This window comes from Agelaius tricolor, unplaced genomic scaffold, assembly GCF_023055355.1.
Source record: "Agelaius tricolor isolate 1412-34295 unplaced genomic scaffold, bAgeTri1.0.p SCAF_2, whole genome shotgun sequence".
In the NCBI taxonomy this organism is placed as follows: Eukaryota; Metazoa; Chordata; class Aves; order Passeriformes; family Icteridae; genus Agelaius; species Agelaius tricolor.
The window spans coordinates 6,737,352-6,759,423 of NW_027269262.1; the positions used below are offsets into that span (position 1 = coordinate 6,737,352).

The 22,072-nt window shown below is 45.5% G+C and overlaps 1 protein-coding gene across 1 annotated transcript in view; it reads left to right on the forward strand.

Moving 5' to 3' along the window:
* Positions 1–22,031, forward strand: part of GMPR (guanosine monophosphate reductase) — a 41,945-nt gene extending 19,914 nt beyond the window's left edge. The window contains exons 7-9 of the mRNA XM_071451571.1: positions 3,108–3,150; positions 9,252–9,411; positions 17,130–22,031. Of these exons, the coding sequence (XP_071307672.1) occupies positions 3,108–3,150; positions 9,252–9,411; positions 17,130–17,310 (384 nt within the window). The 3' untranslated portion in view covers positions 17,311–22,031. The remainder of the gene's footprint in view (positions 1–3,107; positions 3,151–9,251; positions 9,412–17,129) is intronic.
* Positions 22,032–22,072: the final 41 nt, after the last annotated feature.

Here is a 22,072-nt window from a genome sequence, read left to right on the forward strand (position 1 = left end):
GCAAACATCATAGTCCAAGTGAACACCTGGTGTCTGTCTAGTCATTTACACAGAGAAGTAGGAGGTAAAATTGCACCAGTTACTTTCTTCATGCTAAATTATCTGTAAGACTAAAAGCTTACCTCAGAAATGAATCTTTCATGACTCACTGAAAGCAGAGAGGAAACCCTCCATGAGATGCAGGCATGGTTTCTGTCCCGTGCTGTTTGTCTGGGAGCCAGTAGTCTCAGTTTCCATTCTTGCTAATCCATTGGCTTTGAGAAAGTGCTGCAGTGAGTTACAGTGGAGGGGGCCTGCTGGAGATGTTTCTTCTAGGTCAGAGAACTCCTCTGCTGGACAGAGGCAGTCACATATTATAGTAAGCCAGCAATGTGGGGAATGGAAAGCAGCCCTGCATGTATCCTCTCTCATGTGGCTGTCATTTGACAGAGATCCCTGTTTCCCCTTCTCCCTGCCTGGGTGATAGGTCACCAGCATTCAGTGAAAAGAATGACTAAGGGCTTCTTCACCCAGCTACTGCCATACTGTCCCTTTTTCCACACAGAGCACTTTCCACACAGAAACACACTCAGTATATGTAGTTCAGAATAAAGCATCATATGTACTGTTTTTACTGCTGTATATGCCACATACATTATATATCTTCTGCATAATAAATAGCTATCTGTTTGCTGATACCAGCAAATAGATAGCTACAATGCTTTGTAGAAAGCACTGGTTATGCAGTTTATAATAAAGGTTGCTTGAAACATAAATCATACTTATAGACTCATTATAAATTGCTTATAATACTAAATGTTCAACCAGTGTATACTGGTATACATTTTCCATGCTGTATTTTTTTTCTTACTTTGGCTAAATTTTGTTGCTGTAAAATGGCTTATCTATCAGGAGAACTGGGGACAAACACGTTACTTCAGCCACATTAAAGTAATTCTGTTGGGAAAGCTGCTTTCCCCTGTCCTTCTTCCTAGCACCCACTTGGCTCAGAATCGTGCTGTCTACAGGTTCCGTGACCATAACCCTGTCCAGTAGTCTTACTTTGGTGTTATTGAATTCAGAGGCACATTTTTACAGATAAGTTTGCCCAGGGTTTTGAGGTAGAAGCTGAGCCTGCAGCAAACACTATAACTGAAGCCCAGCCATCTACAAGTCATTTTGAACCTAGACCCAGGGCCCTGTTGGAATAAGCTGAATTTCAAGGGTTAGCTTCCAAGGCAATGCAGCAGCAGAACAGTCTTTGTGGACAGAGTGCCTGTTTTTTCACAAGGAATGAAGTGCTTTACTGCATATAGCTTTATTATATAGCATCTTCTGACATAACTGCTTAGTATGTTCCCTTTTTGTTTCCCTTTCTGTGAATCACTAAATTTACCTGCTTGTCTGAAGTAACTGCAGACATCTACAGATAGAGAAGGGTTGTGAATCATCATTGTCAGTTACTCTTATCTTAAATGGTAACCCATGAGCTTTTAAATCTCTTAAGCTGCTCAGCATTTTGTAATTTGGTAACATTCAAAGTGTTATTTTTTGAAGCTGGTGATTAATGGTTACACAGTAAGCCCCCCCATCCTCACGGCACCTTTGAAAACATAAAACCTTCATCACTGCCACTACTGGGTTTGTTACAAAAGTCAGATACTGAGCCCCCCAAAAACAACTGACTACAACCCACCTACCAGAGAGCATTCAAAGCCAATGTCTCTCAGATAGTAAGAGTCCTAAAACTATTCTTTGAAGATTATTAGACTCATCTTTCTACCATGGCTCTTCCTCCCCTGACACATGCACACGCACTCACACCCTCCTCCAGGCTATGACAGACTTGTTAAAGGGAAAGAATTGCACAAGCAGAGCCATTAAAAGGAGAGAGAGATTCAGCTGTCAGCCCAGCACTCATTCCTGGAGCTGACAGCAAGGGTGTCTAAGCTCAACAAAAGGCATAATGTGCTAGAGGTTATCAGCAAATGGAATAAAAGCCTTTAAAGTTCTACCAGGCACTGTTTGCAGTGGGGTGCCCTTTGAAAAGCCACTCACTTTTGGATCCACCTGCTCAGTTTGTGTCTGAATCCTTTTCTGGGCACACAGAGTTTCTAACCCAGAGCCCCGCTGGCAGCTGCCCATCAAAGGCAGCTCTAATATGGCTGATGGAGGGGGTGTCTGGCTGTGCTTGGCCGCAGGTCACGCACAGCCACGCGTTCTGCCAACAGGGAGGTGAAACAGCATGCGGTAACTGGCCAGTCTGGGGGTAGCTTCAAAAGCAGCAAAGATGTTGGCAGTCTGCAGTGGATCCAGATCATCAAAGGAATGGGGAGCTCTCCTGGTACAATGACTGTGTGGACTAAAGGATCTTTCATCTGTGCTAAGACTTTTACAAATCCTAAAGAACCATAGCGCATGATGAGCTCTGCTGTGTGCCATTCCTTTTTTACAGCTCTGTCTCACATACACAACCTCCCTCCCCTCAGCTGAACTCCCTTCATTGCACTGAAACTGAAATGTGTAGGTCTAAAATGCTAAAGGTCCAGAGTGCTGTTGCTTCCTTACCAAGACCATAGCATACAGTAAGGAGTAGGATGAGAGGCTCATTTTCACTTAACCAAAAATTGTATTAACTAGGTTTGTTAGAGATTATCAGATAAAAATCCAACATAACTGATGATATATTCCTTCTTCCCTCCTACTGTGGCATTTTAATATATTGTAAACTGCTGAGAAATTGTTTTGAAATGTTTTCGGTGGTTTAAGGTAGAGGCTTGTGATACCTCTGCATCACACAGCCTTACATTAAAATGGCAGGGGATGATTCAGATAATCAGAGGAGGTTTTGGTTTCTGGGATTTGGAAACTTGCAGTCAGGAATTTGCATTGCTGCTGTTACCAGTGGTATTATCAGTAGACTGTACGGTAGAGTAGGTGAGCCTCAAGGAGGTAAGCAGTGGAAAGGATTATTTGGATTCTGTGAAAACGTAGCAAAGATGATACATCCCAAGTGCACGGTCAGCTCTCTTGAAATGCTGTTCCTGAGCAGGGGCCACAGTGCTGCAGTGCTCACTGGGTCCCTGAGTGACCTTGCTGCCACTCACTGTTGTCTTTTCTTTGTGCAGGACGGAGGATGCAACTGCCCAGGAGATGTCGCCAAAGCGTTTGGTAAGAGCTGTGTGTTGTGACACCCCCACGTGTCTCCAGCGCCCCTGGCAGCAGGGATGCAGGAATCGGTGTGACCCTGAATGTGTAATCAATTAGCAGGAGGTTAAGTTAGTCCCTGCAGCTGACTCCAGTGAAATTAATGCACCAGGCATGAATTTGCTCTCTGGAACAGACAGTACAAATTCTGCAGTGCAAAACATAGAGTAGTCAAAGTGATATTTAGAAATTATCTGCCAGGTGTGTATGAGATACACCTGCTGTGAGAGTACGAAGAAAACTCATAAGAGTTTCTTCTGAATAGGGTTCAGAGATGCCTGTAACGTTGCCAGATCTGGCTTATTTGAGCCCTGAGTGGAAGAAGAGCTGGTGGAATGCATGTTGGACAGAAGAGCAAAACAAAAAGTCAGGCCAGATCCCTGGAGATGTTCTTGGGATCAACTGTCCACTTGAAGAGATGAGATTTTATTTATACTGTATCCCCTAGAGCTAGGCAGATGTCTGAAACATCTAAGTTAATAATTAACAGATTTTGCTTTCACTAAGTTCAGTGAATTGTGCCAGCTCTTGATGATAGAATAGAAGATTTAATCTGTGGGTATGGTCTGTTGGGCATAAGAGTTACGTTGGTATGGGGGGGTCAAAATCATGATTGTCACTTAGCCATAACCTTGTTCAGCAGCATATGGGATGCAGGCACTAAATGCATCCTGAGATGACAAGGCATTTAAAGGTACTCTCCCACCTCCCAAAAGGCCAGACTCTTTGGAGGTATCAAGTAGGGTAATGCCTGGAATACAGTGGGACAGCAGAGTCTCTCATGGGATTTCAGGGTGGTATGAAAACAAGACATAGCACATTATCATGCAGAATGTCTGCTTTGCAGGAAGCTTTGCAAATATGGAAAGTAGAGGCAGGCCTAAACTCAGATTACACACTTACCAAGAAAAACTCTAGGCCTGCAACTCAGCTTCTGGAAAGGTTGAAACCAAAATCTGTCTTCTAAGTTTGCAGACAGCTCCAGTTTTGAGACAGGTCAGATCACAAGGAAGACTTAATTAGAGAATTCTAAGGACGGTCGTGGAGTGATTGCTCCCAGCAAGGAATGTGCTTGGTCATAGGATTTCTTATAACTCTTGTGTTACCCAGTGGTGATGTGATGCAGATACTTCCAGTTGGGTGATTCCAACATGGCTGAACAGCAGCATCCACCCTCTTAGACAAGATTGTGTTTAAAAAATGCCCAGCCTCTCCTCAGCTCTCACTCTGACATGGTGCCTGCAGTGAGGTCTTTATTTTGCCTTTCTCTGGCTTCACAGCTCACCAAGTCCTTTCTGGTGGTGTGGTCCTTGGGAGCTTGTGAACTGAAACTGTGACTTCACTGTATTCCCGGCTGTCTGCACAGAAACCTGGCCTGTGGGAAAGGTCTTTCTTCAGCAAGAGCATTTCCAGAAGCTAGAACAACAGGGAGCAACTTCACAGTGTTTCAAATGTTTTTCTTTGTAGTGTTTATTACAAGTCTGAAAGATCCCTGTAGTCTTTTTGGACTAACTGAACCTGAACCTGCTTGAAACCTGTGAAGAGACAGTTTCTGGCTTTGCTGTTCATCAAGAGGTGCTGGGATTCCCAGTGGTACATGTCTGAAGGCTGCCACAGGATTATCCCTTGGACAGAGGAGCATCAGAAAGCTGACATTTTCCAGGCAGTAGTTGTACTCTTGATAGTAACCCAGGCAGATCAGTGTGACTGTGTGTCACAGGTACAAAGCTGGAAATGATGGAGATGACCCTGAGGCAATAAACTTACTGTCTCTGGTTATGTACACTTGACGTAGACACACTGTGAACATCTGACAAGCTGGACCCAGATGTGCCTTTGTCAAAGGTATGTGGCAAAATAAGCTTTGAGTAACATTATTACTGTCAGTGTTTATTGAATGCTACTGAAGTGATTGGCTATCTGAACCTCTTAGAGCGTAGCCAACCATACCCAACATTTACAAGTCAAAGCCTTGATACTGAATTGTCTGTCACAGGCCTCTGTGCTTGAGTTACATGAATATATTGGATAGCAAAGACCAGGTGATGAAACATCCAGACCTACAATTTCATCTAGGGATGAAGGCCTGAGCAAAGCATGGACAATACACAAGAAGAGACTTTGATTAAAGTAATCGTGCTGTCTCTTTCTGGTGGATCACTGTAAAATCTTCATGGGATGGGATGATTCCCTATTAAGGAGTGACAGAGCATCTATTTGAATTATGGGAAGTATGAGGGAAACCCAGATGTGAAGACAAGCACTGGAAAATGGCTAAAGGTGTGACTGGAGGAGCCAAGTTCATGGAAAAAGAAGGAGTAGCTTGGATTAAGTGAGAGAATTGTGAAGAACCAAGAAATAAATGTTAAGAAGCTTTAAGGTGCACCTGTGACTTGGTGTCAGGACTCAGAGGCAGATTGGGCATTTTGACAGGGGAAACAAGGTAGAAGCCTATTTAGAAATGCAAGGAACAGGAAGCACTGAAGATGAGGAAAAGAAATGCTAGGAGAAGCATACTTTGGGAGAGACTGCTCTGGAGTTCTGGAGCTGTTGGATGGGAACCTGCTATGCATTTGGTAAACTGAATGAAAAAGATGTAGGTTGATAGGAAAGGAAAGAGCTGTTTTGATGCAGGAATGAGAGAAAGCATTAAAGAAATTTATGCTGGGCTCTCAGATGGTTCATACAACTGAACTCTTGGAAAGGCTGATAACATGAGCACATTTCTCAGAATGCTCCAGGGAGGCACTACTGTCTCCTTTTTTAATGATGAGAAGTCAGAGCACAGAAATACTAAGTTCAATTGCCTGAGGTCACATATATTTTTCTGACACAGCCAAGAAAGAATGTGCCTTTTGAATCCTATGCCAGCATCTTTAACACATTACTGCTGTTCCTTACAGCAGTGGTGAGAAGAGATGCAGGAGCAGGGAAGGAAAAGGAAGGAAAAATCATATGGAAAAGTCAACTGGGGACATACGCTAGTTCCAGATTATACTAGATCACACTGGTTTTTTCTCCTGTTTTCAACAGTTGTGTGGGTACCTACTGCTGCAAAGGCTTCCTGGCTCAGCTGGAGCACAGGTGAATGTTAATTCCAGGCTAAGCTCTGGTCCAGGCAAACTGAGGCTGCATCTGCCTGGAGGGCTGCCCAGCTCACAAATCCAGGCCGACTCCAGCTGAATTTGTGCAGAACCAATCTGGTTATCAGTGACTTGTACAATCAGGCATATAAAAGACATCTGAGGGACTCTATCCAGATCCAGCAGAACCATGTGAGTGCTGCAAGCTCAGGCTGGCGTCAGCACTGCTATTCTGTAATGGCTTGAAAGAGAAGGCACTGTGAAATGTGAATGAGCAAAATCAGCCCAGATACAGCATGGGCCTCAAGGGGAAAGTCAGTGCTTGAAAGTGGCATTGTGTAAAACCAGGACGAGTCTGGCCAGCTCTGACTGAGTTGCTGGGATGCTTGTGTGCAACATACCTTATCACATCCTGTGTTATCTAGGCAACAACCACGTGTTTCCAGTCCTCTACAACCTAAAATAATGGCATGCTGTCAATCTGTACTTGAAAACAAAAGACTGCAGATGGATGTTGCAAACATCACCAGTTCTTCTGGTGGTTATACAAGGAAAATAAGTGTAAGTTAAAGACCATGCTAAAAGCTGCAACCTCCTGGTCAGATATTAACTGATGGAAACATAATGGAACAGACTTGAAACTTTCAGATATGTTTGCAGCCCTGAAGCACAGTGGAAGGTTCTGGAGAACATTGGAGAAGTATATTTAATATGGGCTTGTCATTTCTGGAACAGCAGGGCTGCAAGCATGTGTCGTCTCAATGTTTAGACGTGCTGCATCTGCTGTAACATAGCTCCTCTCTTCTGGAATAGCTTGATGAATTATGTTGTAGTTTGCAAAAGTTACTCAAGTTGGATGAGTTTCAATCCTGTAATTCAAACATATTTGCTTCCCTCCCAAAAATATGCAGCTAAAAGGAAAATAATAAATAGATACAGAAGTGCACAGGATCCAAAATTCTGTGACTTGGAAGTGTAGTTTTCATATGCCTTTTGTATTATTAATTTGAAGGCTGTAAGACCCACAACCAAAAATGGCACTAGAATTGGGGATCAGGAGATACTATTGACACAGCAGAATCCAGAATGTCTTTTGGCAGGCTTTTGACTTGTTAAAACGCACTCTTTGCAGCCTTGACCTCAAATCTGTCCCTCCTTCCTCATGTTTTCTTCCCCCCATAAAGAAGACATTAGCTAGGTTTCCCAGGGTACTTGTTTTTTGCAAAGATGGAGCAAGGTTGTGCTAGGTAGCGACAGGAATTTGCCACCAGTAATTAAAATATGAGTATTCCCCTTGTTTTTGGCAGACATGAGTCAAACCAAGACTTTAAAACTCAGCCATCTGAAACAAGAAAGCTCAGGAGAAATCTGTCAGGCAGCTGACATGATAGGATACCTGAATGGGTGCCTGGCTATAAATATTGCTTGTGATGTGCTTTGCATAAGCTTCATCTTTAGTATCCCTTTACCATGGACACAGTGTTCCTTTCAAGTAGGCACCAGGCAAAGGGAGGTGAGGTCAGCAGAGCAGCTGGGTGCTCTGCCCCCAGGCACTGCTGCCAGCTCTGCCCTTTGGCAAAGGGGTGGAGGGAGGAACTGGCACACTTCACTCTTGTCATGTGTTCCAAGATCAAAATATTCTCAACTTCAGGTTTGGTAGAAGCTGAGCAGATGTGATAGGGATTTCACTTACTTTTCAGATTTCAAGGTCTGGTGCTATTGTTGGGATAGTGACAGAGGTCAGAGCAAATCCTAATGCCAGACTTACCTAGTCTGGGATCTCCCCAGAGTTCAGATTTGTCCTTAGGAGGATGGATGTAGTTCAAGCTCATCTGCTTTCTGTGAAGTGTGGTTTATAGGTCAGTTCTTCTGCCAGTTCTGGGAAGAAGCTGAGCAGAGGAGAGGCCTGTTCTGGCACATACACATTGAAGAAGCAGAAAGTATGAAGAGGAAAATGCTTTGTTTCAGGGTTGGGTCACCACAGGCTCATAAAAGACTAAAAGCCAAATTTTCCAAGCAAGACTAGATATGCCAAAATATCACAGGAGGAGCTGCTCATGGAATAGTTCCAGCCCAGCTGGAAATACTGGAGATCACAGTAGAAAATAAAGAATGATTCCAAAAACCTTCTTCCTGATCTTACTCCCAATGGAGCCGATTTCATGATTTACAAAGCCAGAGGAGATAGACAGACTGAACAGTCATGACTGAGTATTCAGTGTTGCTATTCAGTATCTGGAACATATTTAGGAGTAGTAGCTATGGGTTACTTCTTTGTGGTGTGTGCTGAGAACCATAGAACCCAGGAGTGGTGGTCCTTGGACCAGAATTTTTAAACAGGAACCAAATGAGATGCATCCAGATCTCTTTGACTAGGAATCATCCAGAACAACACTGAACACAGATGGGTGATGGACTTGAAAAATCATTATTTCAGTTAAAAATCTGAATCAATCGTTTTATGTCATTGCTGGGAGAATTACATTACATCCATGAGTCTGCTTTCCTTCAGGGTACATTCCCACTCTCCACTTGTGGCCTAGAAAACTCTTGAAGTAGGAACCATCTGCTTCTGTGTACAGCATTGAGCTGTACAGAGTTAACAGGTCCCAGCCCTGTGTTTAGGACTGCTGATTGCTGCAGTCACAGTTAATAAGGAATTGTGCTCAGAAACTATTATGAAGTGAAGAGTTGAAACTGAATTTATAAACTGAAAATAAAAGGCTATGGGATAGAGTAGAATAATCTATATCTGTCATTGTAACAGAAAAGTTTTTTTTTTTCCATTTAAAGAAATACAATTCAGCCTGTGTCAGTTCTAAAGTAAAGCTTTTCATCCAAGTTTGCTGTGACTATTACAGGAGGGGACTCCGTACTAAACTATAAAATGCTGGCTATTGTTTCCAGAGGTCACTGTGTTCTTGCTTTGGCTTTCACCTTCTCCTTTCCCTGCTTTTTTACGTGTCCTTTTGCTGATCACAGGAGCTGGTGCTGACTTCGTCATGATTGGAGGAATGTTTGCAGGCCATGACCAGAGTGCTGGAGAAATTATAGAAAGGAATGGCAAGAAGGTGAAACTATTCTATGGAATGAGCTCTGATACAGCCATGAAGAAGCATGCAGGAGGGGTTGCTGAATACAGGTATGAATTCCATACAGGAGCAATTGCAGTGAGCCCTCCATCCAGGAACTTTTGGAGCAGAATTGGGCAGAAGGAAACAGGCCTATGCTGCTACTCCCATTGAAGCAGCTGTTTTTTTTACATTTACAACTGCTGCATTTACAACAGCAGACCTGAGGGAGGGATGACATCAGAGGGAGACAGGGAGAAAGAGCTGGGGTTGGCTAGCTGAGAGCAGTGATGTTCACTTGTTTGCAGCTGATATGGTGTGCTGTCACAGCTGCACCAGTTGTGTGGTCTGGGAAGTCATTAGGCACTCTTCTGACTTACTGCTCCTTCAGGATGTGTATGAACTAAATGCTGGAACATGACATAGCAGGCTGCAGTTTCTGTCCCTCTGCTTGTCCACATTGGGTGTCTTCTTGGTGTAGGGATTCCCAGCTAGCCCACAGGCTCCCTTCTGCTTGCAGAAAGTGGGTGCTGGTGAGCTGGTGAAGCTCAGCTGGGATTTCCCCAGTACAGAGATGAGGACCAGGACTTCCAAAGCACTCAGACACCAGCAGCAACTCTGGGACTCCCTTCTGCATTTTTTGGGCAGTCTTCATAGGCAGCAGAAGCCTGCTGTACAGATTTTCCAGCCCTCTTTTGGTAACAGAGCACCAGAGTAGCCTCAAATAATGCAGAATGCAGAAGCTTCATTTTTGAGCTAACTCCTCAGGGGAGAGGTAAGGAAGACAGATTTTGCAAAGAAATCTGTTGTCCATTGCTGTTTTACTCTGGAAAGTGCTGACAATGTTGACTTCTTGGAAAAGCAGATGACATCAGAAAACCTCTGTGTCTTTTCTGAGTGGCAGTCTTAGTCACTACCCTTGAACAACATGGTTCTTACATACTTCATTGGAGAATGACTCCTGTCTTACAGTAAACACTGGTTTATTGAGAGGTCCCTTTTGATTCTTCTCTGCTGGCAAAGATTCAGGCTCTGGTCCCATCTGGTAAATTGCTGTTTGCAGGAGTCTCAGTACACCTGCACTTCCAGCCACATGCTGGGGATTGATGGGTTTTGTTGGCCTCATCTGCTACAACCACTCCAGGATACAAGTTTTTCCCAATGTGTCCTTCTGCTACCATGGGTAAGAGTTTCAGCTCTGTGAAGGTGACAGCACAGAATGTAAAGCAGAATGGGATCCACAAAATGAAATGGAATTCATGCTTTGACACAGAGATAAGCTGATAGATAGCAATCCCAGATGTCATGCTAGATAGAGGGAGAACCTCCTGTTCTCCACCCCAGCATTGACTCCTGTGGTGGTTTTTCTCTGCACCATAAAATTGTGTATTTGTTCATATAGCACTTAGTGGAGTGCAAAGTGATAAAACTTAGCCCCTGTCAGAGCATTTACAACCTAGATTGTGGCCTAGCTCGTGGCATCACAGAATCATTTGGGTTGGAAGGGACCTTTAAGGTTCATCTAGTCCAACATCCCCATAATGAGCAGGGGCATCTTCAACTAGATGAGTTTGCTCAGAACCCTGTCCAGCTTGGCCTAGAGTATTTCCAGGCATGGGACATCCACCAGGTCTTTGAGCGACCCATTCAGTGTTTTTGCTTTCAAACACAACTGGTTTTTTGTAGAAGAAAGAGCTGCACGAGACACCATCTGCATCTGAGACAAGCTGAAATGATGCACCAGACATGTTGCATATCTCTGAGCTTTGATTCACTTTGGGTTCATATGCCACTGCCCAGAAGCAGTGCACAGTCTGGGAGCTCTTTTTTCTTTTTTTCTCCCCTAGCAAGTCTGCTTGTCATCAAAGCCTCAGAACAAATGGTCTGATGGACAGCACTAATAAGTGTCTCTTAATATAAAAGTGGCAGCTGCCAATTGTACAGTTGTGCTGGCAGCCTTTACCTGAATGATCATTTCCTGTCCTGTGCGACCCTGAGCTTGAGTCAGCTGGAGTGTGGGAAAGGCCTGATGCTGCTCAGGCCTGTGGTTAATGGCATTTCCCTGAGAGCTGTCTCACTGAGCAGCCCAAGCGTGCTGCCGGATCTCAGTGCAGCACAGTCATTAGGGACTGGCCTCCACAGAGCTGGTGAAAGATGTAGGAAGAGTTTGAGAAGGCTGGCTGTACCAAGAGGACAAAGGACTAAGGCAGCTCTTAAATTCTGTTCTACCTAATTAGGTGTGTGTGATCTGGCAACAAAATTTATTGCCAGCAGGAGAACTAATTGACACTGGTCCCTCTTAAAAATGAGATAAAGTGCAAGTATCCCATCTTGTAGGAGCAAAGGTTATACAGAAAGGTGCTGTATTTGGCTCAGTCTAGACAGACCTTTTAAAGTCATTATGTGCAATGCTATACAAATTTGGCTTGATCCATAGCTGTATTTTGATTTGCATCCTTGATTTGAGAATTTCCTGGGGACCAGGTTCTGAAACTTTCTCAGCAGCAAGGGAGCAGGAGCACAATCTGAAATTTTTAGTCTCTGTTGAAATACTACATTTCTGCGCCACTAATAGGTAGCATAGGAGGAGTATCCCAGTGTACTGCTAGATACAACAGCTCCAGACACTGAATCTGTGAGCCTTGGCTCTTAACTAGGGAAGTGCTGATACTCATCTTTACTCTACAGCCATGACACTGACCTGGCTACCTGTACCAGCCTTGGGCTCAGTCTTCCTTGGCCTGTCCCAGCATGAGTGTCACTGTGATTTAAAAACAGCAGCTGCTAAATCCAGAAGGCATTGAAGGGGGATTTGAAACAGCACAAGGCTGCCCTTATAGTAAAAGTTACAGGAAGTTTAATCACTTCCTAGTTTAGCTGATGGCAAGCTTGAACCAAAAGGGTTCTTAGTCAGCATTTTAAATGCTGGATACCCCAAACTTGACCCAAACAAGTCAAGTCAGTGGGGCTCCTTTATATGCATTTAAAAAGCCCAGCTGTAAGTCTGTATTGGTGACCCAAATAAGCTGTTTTGTCTTTAAAAGAGCCTGAACACTCACAGTGTGTTATTGGAGCAGTGGGGAGCTCAGTGTGCTCAGTCCCCTGCAGAATCAGACTGCTTGTCATTTAACTTCATCTTCTCAAAATTACACGTGTTGGCTGGAGAACCTGAGCCTGCAGCAGCTACATTAAAACTGACAGATAAGGTGAGATGGCTGTGGCAGGGAATAAAGTCATGAGAGTAATTGTTTTTGTAGTGAATATGTCAAGCTGATCCCATTTAATCTGTGTACTCACTTTCATTAATCTTATGTCATTTATATATTGGTTTATTTTTACATTTTCACCTCCTTCCATGAGGAACATGGATCAGAGCTGGGGATTTCTGAAAGGCAATTTTTATGTTTCTTTTGTGGGAGACAAGAAATAAGGCAAGCAGGTTCTGAGGATGCATGCAGTATTATTCAGTTTGAGTCAATTTGTTTTTGTTAACCCTTTTGAAATTTCACAGGTTTTGTGTGAATGCTGCAGTTCTATTGTGGCCACTCAGCAATTCACAGCTGCTACTAAGCTGGGTTTGGGCGCTTTATATTAACTGCAGGGTGAAATTTTGGCCACAGAGACAGAATAGCACCAACTGCCAGCTGCTGCTTACCATCTTGTTTATCCCAAATGATAGCCTGGAAGACCTGCCCCCAGTTCCTCCATTTCTTATATGGCCCACTCAAAAGATTGCTTCATGCCAGGGCAGCCTGACCCCTTTATTCTGACCCACATTTTGCTGGGCTGACAGAGCACCATCTCATGTGTTCCATCCCATGCAGCCTGCCAGGATTCCCACCCACCACACACATCCCTCCATGCAGCAGCCTTCAGCTGGCCAGGAGGGGCACCACAGACTGGGCCCTGTGCAAAAAGTCTGAAACAAATGGTTTTCTCTTTCTGTTCAGTGGCTGGCAAGAGTCAGAGTTACTGCTGAGAGCATCTGAGCACACCTTTCCCAGCCGCCGGGAGCCTCAATTGCTCTGTCATCACCTTTCTTTCTGAGAAGGGGTTACTTTTAGGTCATAACTCCAGGAGAGATGTCAGAGCAGCAAAACCCTCAGCAGCTCCTGCTGAACTTGCTTATGCAGCTCTCTGCCAAGTGTGCCAGCTTTTGTGACAGCCCGTGTAATCCATTGTCATGGTTTATCCCAGCAGGCAGTAAACACCACACAAGCACTCGCTCACTCCACCCCCCAGTGCGATGGGAGACAGAATTGGGAAAAAAACCTGCAAAATTCATGGCTTGAGATAAAGACAGTTTAGTAGGACAGAAAGGGAAGGAATAATAACAACAGCAATAATAATATACAAAACAGTTATACACAATTTTTATACACCACTCGCCAACCAATGCCCAGTCAGTTCCTGGGCAGTGGCCCCAGCCAGCTTTCCCCCCTAGTTTATATACTGAGCCTGTTGCCATATGGTATGGAGTGTCCCTTTGGTCAGTTTGGGTCAGCTGTCCTGGCTGTGTCCTGTCCCAGCTTCTTGTGCCCCCCAGCCTACTTGCTGGTGGGGTGGTGTGAGGAAGAGGAAAGTCCTTGACTTGCAGTAACCACAGCTTGGCAGTAACTAAAACACTGGTGTGTTGCCAACACTGAGGGCTGTCCACAGGACACAGTTCCTTTACAGCTGTCCCTTTTCTAGCATGAGTCACACGGGGACTGCACTCCCTTTGGGAGTGCACTGCACGTCTCCTCAGGTGTGTCCAGGTGTGTCTCCTCTCCCAGTGGCCATTGCTGTTTCATAAATACACTTGAGGAGAGGTGTCATCTGCTCCCCTGACTTGCTGAAAGTTTGGTGGCTCACACCATTTTTGGAACATCTCTGGAATGATGCAGGCCCTGGCCTTATCCCACACAGGTCACACCAGCCCCCCATGTCACCTGAACCCTATTGTCTTTGCCCAGCACAGCACCCATGTGGCTGCTGGTACAAGTCAGCTGGGTGCTCATCACATTGGACACTCATGAATGTACTAACAGGGTGTTTGGACATAAATAATTTGGGCATGCATGCATGAACTGATTGGATGCTTATGCAGAAATTACTGGCTATTCATGCATGAATTAATTGGGCACTCGTGCATTAATTTATTCAGTGCTCATGCATGAACTAATCTGGCACTCACACAAGAACACAGCAAGCCCAGTAATTTACGCCCTATACGTCACTCCTTGGGAAAGCACGTATTGGGGAGCTCTTAGAAGGTTAGTCCAATATGAACTCTTTGATCATCACAGTCTTAATGTACATAAGTTAAAAACTCCATTTTTCCTCCCTGTGGACCAGCCACCAGGGATTAATACTGTAGCAGTTCACTTACTAAATGTCTCTCCTCCATCTTGAGCACTGTGTTAAAGGGGTTAACATTTGGTTGTATGGCCATATGGATACAGATCCCACCCCTGGGCCAGACTACAGCAATTAATAGCGCACCGGTGTGTGCATACACGTAGTGAAATTCCACCCACGCTTCCCTGGGAACCAGATGACTCCTCAGCTCGCTCTGAGCAACATGTTATCTCTTAAACACCCCTTTCCTCTGGGGGCAAGACTATTGGGGTCAATGTTAGCACAGCTTGAGTATATATTCATCAGAAACTTCATCCCCTTATCCCTGTGGACAAGGCTGTGGAGCTAATCTCACACCTCTCTTCTAGTGTGTTTTCCCCAGTATGATGTCTACAGATTACTCCTTGATCAACAGGACATCCCACCAGCTGACACTGGAGGAGCAATAGCAAGTGTTTAGCTGTCAGAGCTTTGGGACTGTGTCATTAGATGTTCACCACTTTTGAATATCTTGGTCTCCAAAGCCTGAAGTGGCCATGCACAGGCTTCAGCTTCCTAATACCATTGTAGCCACTGCAGGGATCTCTCCCAGGGGCAGTGGCTGTAACCATCACCCATTTCTGTATTTTTTCACTGAAAAAAGGACCACCAAGCACTCGTGCTCATAGGAGCAATGTGCAGCTTATGACCCACAGGATGCTTAAGCATGAATTAACAGGGAATTTACATTTACTGATGGTGCATTCGTGCATCAGGTAATTGACCTCTCATGCATGAACTGAATGGGCGGCCATGCACGACTGCAGTAAACCCTGCACTCCTTGCCCAGGACAGCACGCAGGGCTCTTCACGTGGCAGGACGTGATAGAATTTTCACTGGTTTCTGCAAATCCCAGACATGGCACTGTCTCTCACAATCTTGCAGGAAGCTCCCTGGAGCCTGAGCTCAACCTCCCAACTTTGACTGGAAGAGATGAGCAGGGCCAAAAGCCAGGAACAGTGGCATGAGTGTCATTTCATGGGTCCAGCCTTTTCCTTCTGGCACTGGAGCTGAAAATAAAAGCCTGGGAACTCCCAGCATCACAGGTCATACAACAGATCCCTAAGCCCTGTGCAGTCTGCAAGATGCCGGTGGCACATCCATCTTCCACTGGCCACTCACTGCAGTGTTTTAAGAGTTTTAAGAAAGAGTCAATTACTCATCAGATATAGGGAGATTAATCCTTACTCACATGGCATATCCACACTTTGCCTTTATTGTCTCCCTAGGGCTGTGACTTCGCATTTAAACTAACAGGATGAAATATAGCCAGGCTCACACTGAAGTACCTCCACGTAGCAGCTGTTGCTGTTGTTAATGATTCACAAATGGAGCCTACAAACAGGCATGGCCTTTCTTGTACTATCCCCTGGAAACTTTTAAGGAAGAAGCAAATAAAGCCACATCTAGAATGACGGCAGACTGCTGCCATGATTTCTGCTCCATTTTGTAGGGCAGAAGGAAAGCATCTCCTCTTTTCTCCCACATCTGTCTTAGACCCTCCCTTCCCAAGGCTTGCCTTCCCAGAAGAGCCAGTGTGCCAGGCAGAACAAGCTTACTCTAAAGTGTAGTGGGATCAGCTGCTGATGCCACTGATCAGCTGATTAAGGGTCTCTGCTACAGGAGGGATTGCTGAACATGGGGCTGGAGAAAGCTGGAGGAGGAGTGGAAGTTATTTGCCTGGATTCTTCCATCATGTAACTCTTCAGAGGTGCTTTTTGGGAACAGTGTAGTCAGCTGGCATGCACCAGCACTTGACAGTATTCACAACACTGGTATTTTTCTGGCCTTTTTGCCTGGCACTGAATTGTGCTAGATTACCTTTTAGCTTCAAGGGACAGCTGTGCAGCAGGTTTCTGTAACAGGTTTCCCACTCTCTCTCTCTGTGAGCTCTGGAGAATCACACTGGTAGGAGACAGCCAGAGCACTTCCATCTGTGTCTGATCAGTAACATGGGACAGAGCCCAAGGGCCATGAAGCCTCTGTAGAGCTGTGCTGGGTGGTGCCTGCTGAGAACCAGCTCCAACATTTCGCTGTTTGAGTCTGGCCATTCCTTACACTTTAAAGCTTGCAGCTCTCACAGTCAAATTTACTTTTCAATAAAGCTGGAAGTTCCACTTGCTTGTAGGCAGATGATAGAGGGGAGAAGGGGGCAGATCTGTAAATAAACTCATGGGATATTGGAGCATCTACAAGATCTGTCTGCTTCTACTTCTCAGTATTGGTGGTGAGTGGAGCTGAGGCGTTTCAGTGCTTGAGAGCACCAAGCAGCAGCAAGCAGCAGCAGCAAGCAGTAAAGCTGGGGGCACGTTTGTAAACTGCAGCCTGCAGAGTTAAGTGCCACAATTCTCCATTAAACACACTCATGTTTTGCATGCATATGAATGCAGTGACTGATCTCTTCTCCAGGGCTTCAGAGGGCAAGACTGTGGAGGTACCATACAAAGGGGATGTGGAACACACCATCCTGGACATCCTCGGGGGGCTGCGCTCCACCTGCACCTACGTGGGAGCTGCTAAACTCAAGGAACTGAGCAAGAGAACGACGTTTATCCGGGTCACCCAGCAGCACAACGAGGTCTTCTCCTAGCCTAGGCCTGGGGGGCTGGAAAGGGCTGGAGAAGAAGAGCAGGAAGGGCTGCTCTCTTCCCTTGCTTTCTCCTCCATGTTGTGTTAGTGGCAAACTTCCCTCTCTCTCTCTCAGAACGGCAGTGTCATAGCCATTGGCTATGGCTGGGATTTGGAAGGGGAAGGTCATGCTATTAACACAATGCTATTGATTCAAAATGCAATTGCCTCATCTTTTATCGTTGTGCCTATTTTATTTTTTAATCATTTCTTCACCTGTTTTTTTCCCCCTCTGATAAATAGCTGCTGAAACCTCAGTTAACAAGGAATTGGCTTGTACAGACATGGCTGTTAACGCCTGCACACATTCACACATTCCCTTTTCTAAGACTGACCTGTCAGCTACCACCACTTTCTGGCAGTGCACCTTTCAGAAATTGCAGGCTGGGAGAGAAAAAGATGCAAGGAATTACATGGAGAAAAAAACCCTCAAATTCTCTTCATCTTTTTTCTGGCTAAAGAACGGATGATATGGCACAGCTGCCAGAGGTGGATGGTAGATGAGGCCTGGCTGCTGCTGACATGTGATGCTAAAAACACCAGATCTCTGTCACTTTCAGTTCACAGGGCTGATGTTGCTGTTCTTTCTTAAACCTCCCTGTTCAATGGACTTGCCCCTTCAGAGAAGCGGGCACTGAATGTAGCAAAACTGTGCTGGCCCCCCTGCCCCCATCTGAGGAGATCATTCAGGTGACCACTTTTCAGAGCTTGCCTGCTTTATCATAAGTGCAGTTATTGAATTACCTGGGTTCCTGCTTTTACCTGCTCTCTGGGAACAGGTTTTTAAAACACTGAAACTCAGCAACTGTAAGCCTGACATGGGGGGACAATTCTTTGTAGCCCTCCCTGTTCCCTTGCCTGCTCACATCCATTTAGCAAAGATGTAAAAGCGCTGTGCAGTGCATTGTCTGTGGCCAGGTGGAGGAGGCCAGAGGGATCAAATTGCCTTCTGGTTATGTGGTACCACTGCTTTGCAGTCCTTGACATCATGTAAAGCAAGAGAGAGCTTTTGGCAGAGCAGCCTGGTTGATTGCAAGACACTGTCAGGCTGAGATGGAGTTAAAGCATTTGCTCTAAAGGCAGTAGTGAATGTTTTAGACTCTTGGTAACACCTCAACAAAGTGCAATGGCCTGATAATTAATTGATAAATCACAATGAAAATTTCTTTGGAAATACACATTGCATCCACATGAATACCACAGTAGCTTGATATGATAAATGATGTAAAAGTCTGCACCAATGAATTAATAATGCTTGGCCACTTACTTTAAACTGCTGCTGAGATCATAATGCAGCTGATGTTACTTCAGTACTTCAGAGTCTTACTTTCCCCTCCTGTAGATATCTGTGGAAAGAGGCAGGCTTCCTTTGAAAAGCAAAAAAGTGATCTGTAGGAAAAGGAATAGCAAAGAGAAACTCTAGAATTAAACTCATATGCTGGACCGCTCAAAAAGCCAATCACAAGGACTGGTACAGTTAACCATGCTGAGAAGCAAATCCAGGCCACAAGCTGATCCCTGGTGATTTTTCAGTGTGTTGTGCACATTAGAAAAAGCAGAGGGTATCTTCTAAATTGCCTGGTATTTTAAATGTCTTCATTTAACATGTAGGATGTACTTCTTAATTGTGGGATGACCTCTTCCTCTGCTTTGGAAGAGAACGAGGGCCTTGATGTGAGCACAGGTTATGCTTGTGCTGGCTGCAAGGACCATTTGTCTTGCCCACATATCATAAAGGAATGTCAATGCAGAAGAGAAGCAGGCCCTGTGAATCCAGGCCCTGATCTCTGTTCCCTCCAGCCTGGAAGCATCATGTTAAGAGAATGCAAGGCTTCTCCACCACAGAAAGGCGCCATGGTCCACCTACTGCTCTCAGCTGCACTAGGCCCAGAGCAGGGCAGTGTGACCTCTCTGCATCAGTTCAGCTGTGGGACAGCATTGGTCTCCATTGATGTGATGCAGAGGGAAAGCAAATGGACACCTCTGTCAGGAGGAGGGTTGGACCACCACGGCCCAGGCCTGACCACAGGTGTGTCTCCACACTGGTGCCTTCACATGTGGGAAGTGCAGCACTCTGCTGGTCTCATGCCCACTCTCACTAGCGCTTTTCTACTTTTTTTAGCTACATTTCTAAGTGGAATTTAAGAAATACATATGCATATAAGAAAATATATATATTTGTAAACCTTTTTTTAAAAGATCATGCGCACACCAAACCAAGCAGCTTCATGATGGCCTCAGAACAGTTGCTTTTCCAAAGGGCAGGTGCTGGGGGCAAGGGGAGGCTGCCTCTCTACAAGTGTGGCAAATGGGGCCACTCTTCCACCTCCTTTCCTTCTCCTCCTGCACATAACTCTGATCAGTGACTAATAGGAAAGGGACAAGCTATTCTTAAGCTGTCCCCAGAATTCTTCAGTCTGTGAATGACATTTGATGCCATGAATGGTGATTGATAAAGTTTTGATGTTGGGTATTTGGTTTTCTGAATAGCAGGTCTTACCTCTGTTTTGATAAGCAACATGTTTTCTTTCATTTTCTCCTCTCCAAAAGTGAGCAGGAGAGAGAAATGAGATGCAGAAAGTCTGAACTGGTGGCATGTCTGCATCTCACCCAGTTATATGTGAATTTTGTTCAGGAATAACCCTTAGCTATGTCAGTGCTTACCACTGACACTGTATGTGTGCAGCTCTGAGACAGGCTGGAAAATACAAAAAAAAAAAAAAAAAAAGGCACTGGAGTCCCCTTTAACACCTATTCCTGTGCTGCAGTTTTTGCCCTGATCTTCACTTAGCTCCAGGTCCTGTACCCTGCTCAAGCCTGCTGCCACTCTCATAAGGAACAGAGGCAGAGGGAGCGAGGAACACGCTTTGTCTGGCAGGATGGTCCAAGTCAAGACCACAACCACTGACAAATGCCATGTGCCATTTGTAGATCTACCTCACCTGCACATCTAACTGGGTTTTTTGTTACTTGGTGTCCTTTTGTGGGAAATGAAATCTTTTAAGTGCTTAATAATGCTTAATGTTAAGTCATTCTGCATAACCAGGTCTTCTTTAATCCTACACTCCAACCCCATCCTGGTCCAGAGCAATGCTGTGAGTGTGACAGCCTGTACTGTAGGCCAGGGCCATGCCATGCCTGCTTCCCCCAGCCAGGCAATTGTTGGGCTCCCAAGAGCAGTGTTGAGGTTCCCACTGGATCCACGGAAGTGCAGTTTAACATACCAAAGACCTACAAGTGGGGATGCTGAAAAGGGCAACATTTTGTCATTAAGCAATCCCTGCTGAGCATGTTTGCCTGTGGCTTCTTGAAACATAAGGACACCTCTAACACCCCTGCCACTCCCAGTGCTGCTCTTGGGTTGACTTGCTGGAGCACATTTTGCAGGGTGGGCTCCTGCCCATAGAGCCTGGTCACCAGAACTCTCCTTGGGAGGGAAGGGCTCGGCACAGGAGCGGCCTTGCGCACTCCCCAGTGACTCCTCTGCAAGGAGTGCACTGTGCAAGTGGACACCTCCTTGTAGGTGTGAACAATTGCTAAAGGGGTGGGCTTTAGCCAGCATCCTGACAGATGCAAAACAAGCCACCGAGGTCTCCATTCTCTGGGAGAAACACATTCCCATATGCTCATTGGAACAGCCAGTGGGGCAGGAGCTTTGGCTGTGCTTTGGTGCCACTTTCTTCTCCCTCAGGGCATGGTGGGGTTGAATGTAGGATAGGGACACCCTGTAAATACGGAGAGTTAAAAGGCAGGATCAGAAGAAGCCTCTGTTTGCCTTTGGGGGAGCTTTTCCCATATAAAATGTGCCTGTCTCTTCTTTAAGCTAGTCAATAGCAGGGGTAGAAAGGATGGGGATAAGGAAGAAGTGTGGCAGCTGTTGGCCAAGCCCCACTGTGTTGGGACAGGTGCTTTCAGTCAAGGACATGATGACAGTTTAAAGCTTTTCTGAACCAAGCACTCCCTACTTTATACCTGTTGAACTCCACTCTTGTGACAGACTTGTTGCTGCAGCTTTCTGCCACTGTATGTACAGTGTCTATCCATCACCATCTCACATCCCCCACTAGGGGATGGTGCTGTTTAGTTGCTAATACCAGTTTTACACCAAAAATTCTCTTTTGGAGCCAGGAGGGCTTTTGAAGCCAGTGCCAGATTTGGCCTTGTGTAGAAGAGAAGTGGGGGCGAAAATGCCAGGGCTCAAGAACGGGGGTTTTCCCTCTGCAGCAGCCAAGGCCAGCAGGTGGGAGAGGGCCAGCCCTTCCCTGCGGGCTGGGAACTGCCAGGGGCAGCGGGGTTGAAGCATGTCTTGAGTAGATGCCGGCACAGCTCTGCACTCAGGACAGGCCACCCCCTGCAGCCTTAGCTTCATTGGTGGTCACCTAGATGCTTAAGCGAGCCCTCCCCAACATTTATTTGACACAGTGTTTGCTGGCTAAAGTTTTCATACATAAATCAGTTTGGAGTCCAGGACTCCCTGGCGTTGCCTGTGATAACTGTGAAGCACTTCCGTGTCATTGGCCAAAGAGCTGCTGGGCTTTCAGTGTTTTGCTGCCCTGCTCAGCCCTGCTGAGATGGTGATGAGATGCTGCCCTGCTTCCCTCTGCTGTGGCATCCCCGTGTGTGCTGCCCAATCATCCCAACTGCTCCCAAGTTTTTGTTATTCAATAAAGAGCTTCACCCTGATGGGCTGCAGAGCGTTTTATTGCCACAGGTGGGAGGGTACA